The 10,504-nt window shown below is 35.2% G+C and overlaps 1 protein-coding gene across 1 annotated transcript in view; it reads left to right on the top strand.

Moving 5' to 3' along the window:
- Nucleotides 1–5,089, top strand: part of LOC107602081 (myocyte-specific enhancer factor 2C-like) — a 37,033-nt gene extending 31,944 nt beyond the window's left edge. The window contains exons 6-9 of the mRNA XM_016294492.1: nucleotides 1,194–1,254; nucleotides 3,059–3,073; nucleotides 3,463–3,573; nucleotides 4,654–5,089. Coding sequence (XP_016149978.1) covers nucleotides 1,194–1,254; nucleotides 3,059–3,073; nucleotides 3,463–3,573; nucleotides 4,654–5,008 — 542 coding nt within the window. The 3' untranslated portion in view covers nucleotides 5,009–5,089. The remainder of the gene's footprint in view (nucleotides 1–1,193; nucleotides 1,255–3,058; nucleotides 3,074–3,462; nucleotides 3,574–4,653) is intronic.
- The last annotated feature ends 5,415 nt before the right edge of the window (nucleotides 5,090–10,504 follow it).

Below are 10,504 nucleotides of genomic sequence, written 5' to 3'. Positions count from 1 at the left end.
TCTATTTAAAAAAAAAAAAAAAAAATGAAACTATTAAAAATATCTAAGAATTAAAATTTTAATTTAAATGAAGTGTAATTTTATTTAAAAAAAAAAAAGTATATTTTAAATGTAATAAAAAATGTATTATTCATTAAATCATTTATTAAACATATTCAATTAGTTAAATGTTATTATGTTTATTTAACTACAACAGTCTAAACAAAAAGTGAAAACATTATGTAAAAATTATTTATATTGATTTTTATACAAATTGTGACCGCAAACAACCATTTTTTAACTAATAACATTTTATCAAACATTTGTGTACTTGTCTACCTAAAAAAACAGAAGAACTACCAAAGAAACCGAAGGACTTGTCTGTCAGTTTGTAAGAACAAGCAACAAAAAAGTGTTGACAATTACACACAATCATGCGATATATAAATGGAAGTATAACTAATATGATTTAAATTAAATATATGAAAAAAAGGTAATTTTATTCCAAAAACATTTGGAAATGACATTGGCTTCAGGGATAAAAAATTAAATTAAATAATTAATCAATTAATCAAATCAAATAAAACTGTATTCTCTTGTGATGCATGTATACACCTTTGGATCTTGTAGACAAGTGTGACAGTGTGAAAAGTCTTAGCAGTGTTTCATTTCAAAAAGTCCACAGGGGCCAAAAGAAACAGCCAGATATGTGTGTCTAGAATGTATATAGAAAGAGAAAGAGGAAGCAATGGGAAGAAAAATGAACAAAGTGGTAGAAAAAGACAGTCTGTGGTGACATATGTGTGGGAAGCGTAATCCCTCTGTGGGCTTGTTATTATTGTCTAAAAGATCTATTTTGTGCTCTGGTCAGAGTCCTTCTGACCGCAGCGGCTGTCCTGTCATTATCCTTGGCCCTCCTGGAACAATTTGCTCCGTATTACAGGAGCAAAACTAAATATGAGTCTTGGCAGGGACCGCGACGTCTGAAACCACACAGACTTTTCAAAGGTTTTTCTTGGACGGTGGCATCTTCTCCATAGGGCTGAACAGGGGTTTGTGGGTTCGGATAGACTTACAAATGTTTTTTTTCACACTGGCTCTCGTACATATATCTCGAGCGGCCTGTCTGGCCACAGGAAGGAGGCGTCAGTCAGGCGTGGCGTACGTGTTTTGAGTGTCAGTCTTGTTTAATGTCTTCTCTGTTCTATCCTCAGGTGGCCTTATGGGTCCAGACCTCAGCAGCGGAGTGGGCACCAGCGCTGGTAAGAGTCATGTGTATTTACCATACGTGTGTGTGTTTTCTGTCTCAACAGACAGACGGAGCCACTCGGTTTGATTCAAAGCTTCCTTTTGCTCGGCTAGTTCCTCCCCGGATATTTACCCAGCGCGCCGCTGTAGGATGTCGCGGTGAAGGGTCTTAAATAGTATATTTAAAAGAAGCGTTTCATAAAAAACATCCTACGGTGAATTCCAATATGATGAAGCTGTCAACACCTTCGTTAGGCGAGAGGAAACATAACGCAACGGATTCATAGAACGTCGAGATTCGAGGCTCTGATTCCACCACAAAAAGGTCCAAAAAAGTCTGTTTGTTAGTGAAAAAGATGAAAAGGCGCTAACATTTGAGCCAACGCATGCATGAAAGAGTTTTAGCGAAGCTCACAGAAAATGGACTTTGCACATTGTCACAGCTCACTGGCTGTCAACACCAGCACTGGTTTGGTGCAGAAGACTCAAACAGACCATAATGTTGAAAACTAGAAGTCTAAATCGTCTTAACAACTTTTTTTCTCCCATATGCAAGTCTCTGGATATATCGAAACATCTAAAAGTGATTCTTTGTTAACTGTTGTAAACATCTGAGAAAATGTTCAAGTGAAAGTGCTGTTGTACATTTGCCAGCATTTGACATTTTTTTCTTCCATAATGTTTTTTTTCCCCAATCGTTACCCGTAAGACAGTTCTGTGGTGTTACTGTTACAGATGGCAACAATTTAGTAACAGCGTCTTGAAAAAGACCACATGTGGAAACATAAAATATGAAAAGATAAAATATCTTGAAGACAACCACAGATACAATAACATGTGACATTATTATTCTTTTTTTTTCAATGTTTTAGACAGATTTATCAAAAACTGTGACAGCTGTCAGATCCACCAAGTCATTATAAGGTTCAAGGGAAATTTTTTTATGACCTCTTCAAACAAGTAGTAGTTCAAAAGCTCTTTCTGATTCTTTTTAAAGATGTGCTTCATAACACCACAGAAGTGGAATCTTCAAAAGTATATATATATATATAAAATAACATTTACAATTATTGTAAAAGTTGTTTAGCTTTATTATTATACAGAAATGTAAATAATGCATATAAGTATTAGTAATAATAATAATAATAGTCATTTTTTGTTAAAAATAACAACATTTATTTGGAATTGAAATCTTTTGCAGTAAATGTCTTTACTCTCACTTTTTATGCTTCCTTGCGAATTAAAATTAATGGGAACACTTTAGTATAGCGATCAGTTCTCTCTATTATCTAGTTGCTTATTAGCATGCATATTATTAACATATTGGCTGTTTAGTAGCTTTTATAAAGCACATATTCTGCATGACCATATTCTACATCCCTAATCCTACCCAATACCTAAACTTAACAACTACCTTACTAATTATTAATAAGCAGCAAATTAGGAGTTTGAGGCAAAAGTTGTAGTAAATGGTTTGTTAATAGCGAGAATTGGACCTTTAAATAAAGGTTATTTTAATTAACAAATTAATTTCTTTAAAAATGTATTTGATATATTATGCATATTTATTTATTTAATAACTATATTAAAAACAGATAATTCACAAATGTCACAGTTTTGTAGTGACTCACAATATTTACTTTACTATACACTACCGTTCAGTAGTTTTGATGCATTTATTAATGCTGTAAAAACAGTAATATTGTGAAATATCGTTGCAATTTAATACTGTTTTTTTTATTTATTTACAAATATAATTTTTTATTGCTGTGATGCAAAGCTGAATTTTCAGCATCATTACTCCAGTCTTCAGTGTCACATGATCTTTCAGAAATCATTTTAATACGCTGATTTGCTGTTATCATCAGTATTAAAAACAGTTTTGCTGCTTGTTGTGAGATACAGAATCAGAATTCTGAAATGCAAGTATTTTGTAACATTATAAATGTCACTTTTGAAGAAAAAAGTGACTACCCCAAAGTTTTGAATCGTAGTGTATATTTTTATTTTATATTTTATTATGTACATTTTGTTTACTTTTTTACGACTGTCCTTTTTTTACATTACCAGTTTATATATTGCTTCGTTATTTGAAGTCTTGAATACACCACCAGGTGGCGCCATTGACTTAATGTTCTTCTTCCTGTTGCAGTAACCTTGAAGATTGAAAGCAGTCTATATGCAGTGAGTTGAACAGAGATCTTTCTCTCTTTTCTCTCTAGAATATTCTCTCAGCAGTGGAGACCTGTCCTCTCTGAGCGGTTTTAACAGCTCGGCTTCTCTTCATCTGGGTTCGATGACCGGCTGGCCGCAAAACATGCAGCATTCTGGTCTTGGACATCTAGGGTGAGCAGAATCACCCTGACCCATGCACCCAAAACACTCTGGATATCAGCTGTAACGCTCACTATAACCATAGAAAAATCACTGTGGGCATGTGCTGTGCCTCATATCATAATGTAGTTTATTCAAATTCAAAATGTGTTATTAATTTATTCAATTTTTTTATAAAAATGTCAAACTAATGTAATATAAAATAATAATAATAATAATAATCTTAAATTGATGTTCATATTTTCAGTTCAACTTTTCACTTAAATTGTTTTGCTGGGAATCTGAGATTTTATTTTTATTACAAAGCAAAAATTGTAATAATGTTGCAGAACTAATATAGCAGAACATTATACATTCTCATGACTCACAACTTCATGTTCATGTTAATTTAACTTTTCACTTAAATGGGTTTTGCTGGAAACTTGGGTTTTATGTTAATTATATTATATTTTTAAATAAAATGTCAAACTAATATATATAATATAATCAATATATTACTTTTCACTTTATTTTGCGGGGAATCTGGGTTTGTATTTTTAATTAGATTGCAAATTTTCTAAACAAAACGTCAAACTAATATGTAATATAATATAATCTCAAATACATGTTCATATTTATTTGGCAGGCAATCTGGGTTTTTGTTTTTAATTGGTTTGCAAAATGTTTAAATAAAATGTCAAACTAGTATATAATATAATATATGCATTCTCAAATCCATGTTAATTTTTTCATTTCGGTTTTGCTGGGAATATGGGATTTAATTTTTTATTACAATGCAACATTTTGAATTAAAAATGTGAAACTAATATAATATAACACAAACTCAAATTCACTATTTCAGTTTATTATTTCATTATTTACTTAAATAATTTTGCTGATAATACAATTTCTCTTAAAAATATTTGGATTAAATCCAAAAAATGTAGCTCACTGGACTTTACCGTTTGAAAAGTGTGGAAGGCGCATTAAAACATGGGCCTTAGAAAAGAAATAGTTGGGATTAATCTCTAAGAAATAGTGGGAAATTCATCAGTCTTTGCAGTTGCATTATTTTCATCGGCCTCTAACTGTGTCTTTCCTCTCCGGCCGCAGGAACTGCACCAGCACGCCGTTATGTCAGAGCTCCACCCTCTCACTGCCGTCCAATCAGAGCCTGCACATCAAGTCCGAACCCGTGTCTCCTCCCCGAGACCGGGCCCCGGGCGGCTACGCCCAGCCTCCACCCCAGCAGCAGCAGCCGGCGTCTCAGCAGGGTCAGCTGCGGCAGGACGCGGGCCGCTCTCCGGTCGACAGCCTGAGCAGCTGCGGCAGCTCGTACGAGGGCAGCGACCGCGAGGAGCACCGCGTCGACTTCCACTCGCCCATGGGACTGCTGAGACCCTCTCCGGACGAGCGGCAGAGCCCGTCTGTCAAGCGCATGCGTCTGTCCGAGGGCTGGGCCTCGTGATCGCTATGTCCGGTTTTTCTATGCAAAGATTTCACTTTAGTATTATTATATTTGTTTCTGCGGAGTGCGAGTGCTACATCAAGTATTCAAATTGATATATATATGATAAACGGGGCGGGCGGGTGGGTGTGTTTGTGATTTGGGGTCGGGGGCATGGGACATGCATCGCTTGTGCCACGTGTGGGGAAAACTACAAAAGACAAAAAAAAAATGATACATGCAGTTTATGCAGTGTATACAAGCATACAGGATTAAAAAGAGAAGTCTGGTACTCTTGTTTGGTAAAGCTACGTTTTAGTTTCAGTAATATATTATGCGTAATTAAACTATTAATAGAGGCATTGACGTGTCTCAGGGCTCGTACAAGTAATATTCCCGTACAGACCGGGGCCTTTACGCTCACCGTCAATGCTCACTTACAAATGTATGTTATCACAGACGTTGTTGTGTTGCAGGTTCAACGTATTTATGTAAATAGAGAACAGTGAGGCTTTTGGGTAAATGAGCCTGCCAGGATTTGCAGGTTTCTTTACGATTAACGGAGTGAGAGAGAAAGCCATCACGCACCATTTGAAGACTATAGCACGGGCCCGGGGCTGAGGAATGTACGCCGTTTAGAGTTCTAAATGGAATCGGGAAGTGTTCCAAATACACAAATTCTCTTGTAGATGTTGTTGATATTTCAGAGCCGTGTTAACAACGTTAAAGTTCTCCGGGCCATGTATTGCCTATCCCCGGTGGAAGAGATGCACAATACATTTTGCTTATATTTTCATAAAAATGCAGAGCATTTGTTGCTACCTGTTGACCACATGAGTCAGAATGTGATTTCAAGCTTTGCCGATGTTGAACAGAAAGGTAAAGCAGTGTGAGCTCCAAAAATAAAGCCATATAAACAATTTCACATCAGGCTTTCTAAACTTTTTTTTGATTGCTTGTTTCTTTAATTCGTCAGGTTATGGATGTTGCATATGCCTCTTATTCTCACCAAGGCTGCATCTATTTGATCAAAAATACAGTAAAAATGTTAAATATTTTTACAAGTTAAAATAACTGGTTTCTATTTGAATATACTGAAAAATGTAATTTATTCCTGTGATGAAAAGCTGAATTTTTAGCATCATTAGTGTCACGTGCTCTTTCAGAAATCATTCTAATGTACTTATTTGCTGCTTAAGAAACTATTCTTATTATTATCGATGTTGAAAACAATTTTCAATTTTCTTTTGGTTGTGCCTTTACTTGGTCAGGTTATGGACTTTACACGTAGTATTCTGGATAGTATTTACAGTAAATCATTTGTTTATCTGTTTTCACATATGTTGTGAAACAGGTTAACAAAAATGGTCAAAGAACGTTTTGCTAATGTTCCCATGAAGTTATGAAAACATTTCTGAACGTTAAAAATGTAAAAGAGAATATTCAGTTTTGTCATTTTTGCAAACATTATGGGAATGTTACATTTGGATTTCCCCCCACTATATTAACGTTACTTTAAGAGAACATTGCCAGAACGTTGGCCAAATTCTGAGAGCGGTTCCTGTTAGCTGGGTTGGTGCAAAATACTACCACCCTCAATTTGTAGTCTTGTAGTCTTTAAAAAAAACTTATCAAAATACTGTGATAAAACATTTGCAGCTTCAACGTCAAAACTAAGAGGCATAAATCCTGATTTACTCATTCACTCTCATTTCACAGCCTAACTGAGATCTTCATATTTAAAACATAAGTCAACAGTAAACTGCTTATGAAATATTTACAGAAAAACACAGGCTCATAGCTGAAATTGGTGGTAGGTTCTGCAAAGATGTGATTCTGTGTGTGAACTGATGGAGTAATTCCTTTCTTTTTTGCTATATATTACATCAAATGCTCTTTTAAAATAATTTTGCAAGGACAAACACATTTTCGAAAACGTGTTACACATCTTTATTGCTGGAAGACTGAAAATGACATTCTTTAATGAGTTAATGTGACGTGAAGGTCAGACAATTATTCATCAGAGTACATGAAGGCAGGACAGAATTTCTGCTTCTGTCTTAAAATTAAGATAGACTTTTTGGTTTGGAATACAACCATTTAAATAAAGAGAATATGTTTGTAAACGCGCGTTTAAAAAAAATTAACCGTACTTATTTTATTATTATTATTATTTTTACAATAATACAAATATCATTCGGGTTTGGAAATATATCGACATCTCAATTCATAAGAGACACACTCTCCCGTAAAAATGAAAATCGACGAAATGAGTTCTCACACGCACTGCAGAGCTGAAATTAAACAAGAACCCTACTCGAATCGACAGCACGAGGAAATATTAATTAGGCAAATGCACGTTAATGCGTTTTAATATAGATATTTGTTTATGATATTAAAATTGCCATCAAAAAACGACAACCCAAATAACAATAATTCCTTGCCTATCGCAATAAAACATATTTCGGATCATGCCCAACAGCCAGAAATTGCTTCTATAATCATCTTTATTTTTTGAGAATAGTCAAATACATATAACTATAAAGTACGAACACATCAATTAGGTTTAAAGCATTGCATAGGCTATCATCTCTGATAGATAGATATATAGATATTTCATCCCTTGTTCAGCTGGTGGAAAATCATATAGTTTATTCATTTTATGAAGAAGTGCAGCTCAAAATATCCTATCAAACTGCTCTTTAATCTGTTGTGAAAATTAAGCCCTTGTCTGTCTGAAAACTGTGATAAATGAAAGAGGTGCATTATATATCATACAAATCGAATATTGTTTTAGATTCGTGATGGGAAAGCACCTGTTGGGCTGAAGCTGCCGCCAGGTGTCGCTGTAACGCAGTAACAGACAGATCTGTGCGCCACCACACACACACACACACACACACACACACACACGTCTGGTCAGCTATCCTTGTAGGGACTCTCCATAGGCGTAATGGTTCCTGTCAACTGCTCTTTAATCTGTTGTGAAAATTAAGCCCTTGTCTGTCTGAAAACTGTGATAAATGAAAGAGGTGCATTATATATCATACAAATCGAATATTGTTTTAGATTCGTGATGGGAAAGCACCTGTTGGGCTGAAGCTGCCGCCAGGTGTCGCTGTAACGCAGTAACAGACAGATCTGTGCGCCACCACACACACACACACACACACACACACACACACGTCTGGTCAGCTATCCTTGTAGGGACTCTCCATAGGCGTAATGGTTCCTGTCAGAATGAACAACTGTCGAAATATAAAGCCCAAGTAATGTATAACATGTTCTAAAATACATGAACTAATAAGAAATGCCTTTGAAATAAAATCAGAAGAAATGTCTATAGGCTAAACACACAAGACTTCGCATCCAAAATTCTGAGATGGAGTTTTTTTCGGCTTTATCAATGTCTAAAGAAATGTCTTAACCTCTGCAAATAGCGGATCTCTCACATTCTGCGTTTTAAAGAAGACATTTTCACTGTATTTTTATATTTTAATCTGAACAAAACCATCATGACTGTGTGTGTGTGTGTGTGTGTGAGAGAGAGTGTGTCGTTGTTCTGCTATTTGTCCGTACTGAAAATATAAATAGCCTAGCCTACACTCTTAAAAATAAAGGTGCTTCACGATGCCATAGAAGAACCTTTTTGTCTAAATGGTTCCATAAAGAACCTTTAACATCTGAAGAACCTTTCTGTTTCACAAAAGGTTATTTGTGGTGAAAGAAGGTTCTTCAGATTATAAAAAGCTAAGAAAGAGATGGTTCTTTAAAGAACTTTTGACTGAATGGTTCTTTGTGGAACCAAAAATGGTTCTTCTATGGCATCGCTTGATGAACCTTTTGAAGCACCTTTATTTTTAAGAGTGTATATAAGAAAACAAAAAACACTCAATCTATATGGCTGTTTAGTTTTACATTAAATAGGCAACAGATTTGTATATTTTATTTTAAAGACATGCCTAAAAACATGATTGGCTTTCAGACACAAAATAATCATTTTTTAAATTTTTTTGATCAATGTTATCAATAATTACCATTTTGCATTATAGGAAACATAAAAGATGTTTGCGATTTGATTTGCTCTTGTGTCCCCGGACAGACTGAGACACCCCGCATGAACTCAAACTCATCTCACGCCTTCACTTCCACTCCGACCAGTGCCTTTTCATATGAAATTTATAGCTTTGGGAATATTGTTAGTTTATTTAGAATACATCATATATATCTTAATTTTAACCCATCTTATTCCCTTTAGTGTTAATTCATAAATCTACTCGCAAATGATGCTATCTGGTTATGCACAATGAAAATTGTCAGACGGATGTGTTTTAATAAAACTCGACTGTTCTCCTAAAAACTGAACTGTTCAATCGAGACGAAATTCCTTTTGATTTCCGTGAGACATAAACCACAATTAAAAACTACAAGTGGAATATTCCAACAAACAACTCAAAATACTCACCTGCTGAAGAGAAAAGATTTTTAAAAAACACTTTGAGGGGTTTTGAAATTCTTAATAGGCTACAGATGACAAAACTGCCTGGTGACAAAAACAAAGACACATCAAGCAGCTGATTATTACAAGCGTTCATTTCTCACATGCTCTTCCAACCGCGTTACCATCCAGAACATGCTTGCTTAAGAAATACACTCGTAGACCAACATCCGACGGGTTTCACACGAGACACTGCTTCGTCTGAATGTTGGAGTCATTATGGCTTGATTTGCATATTGAGCATCACTAATTTCCTCAGTGTGTCTAAACGCGGCTGCACGACGTCATTGAACGTGACCCCCTCCAGTCCTGCACCAAACGAGTCTCAAAACCAGATCAATTCAGAACGATAGAAAGACAACCAATTTAGCCTATATGTGTGTGTCTGTATGTGTCGATTGTATGTGGACTAAGATTAGATATGCACAAAGAGAATTTATTTAGATGCATTTACATACATGTATTGCTTTAATTAGTTGTGAAATAGTGGTTAGGTAATTTTGTGCATCCTTCTAGTGGTGATATTTTATTTAGCGTTATTTTTTATGTTTGTATTACTGTTGACGAGTGAACCGGAATCAGCTGCTGGAACGAATCTAAAGAGGCAAACTAAAGAACACAAATGCTTGTAATATTGAAACAGGCCTGTTTACATTGCAATAGATCAGGTTAGTATTTCTGAAATCGAAGAGACGCGTAATGATTAATTATGATTCATAATTACAAAAGCGATGCCGTGGGAACTTTGTTGTACAAACAAGCTAGAAGTTTCACTCTTGTGCCTAAAACTAAACCAGTGGAACGGAGAAGATGAGGTCTATAACAGTACACTCTAAAAAAAAAATGCTGGGTTGTTTCAACTTAATGTTGGGTCAAGTATGGACTAACCCAACTGTTGGGTTTAAAAAGCTAATTTAAAAATGTAACCAAAATTTAACCCAACAGTTGGGTTAGTCCATATTTGACCCAACATTGGGTTGAAACAACCCAGCATTTTTTTTAGAGTGCATCATAACTTA

Source organism: Sinocyclocheilus grahami, unplaced genomic scaffold (assembly GCF_001515645.1).
Source record: "Sinocyclocheilus grahami isolate Dianchi unplaced genomic scaffold, SAMN03320097.WGS_v1.1 scaffold318.1, whole genome shotgun sequence".
Taxonomy (NCBI): Eukaryota; Metazoa; Chordata; class Actinopteri; order Cypriniformes; family Cyprinidae; genus Sinocyclocheilus; species Sinocyclocheilus grahami.
Note: the sequence above shows the minus strand (reverse complement) of the source record. Positions and strands in the feature narration are given on the sequence as shown.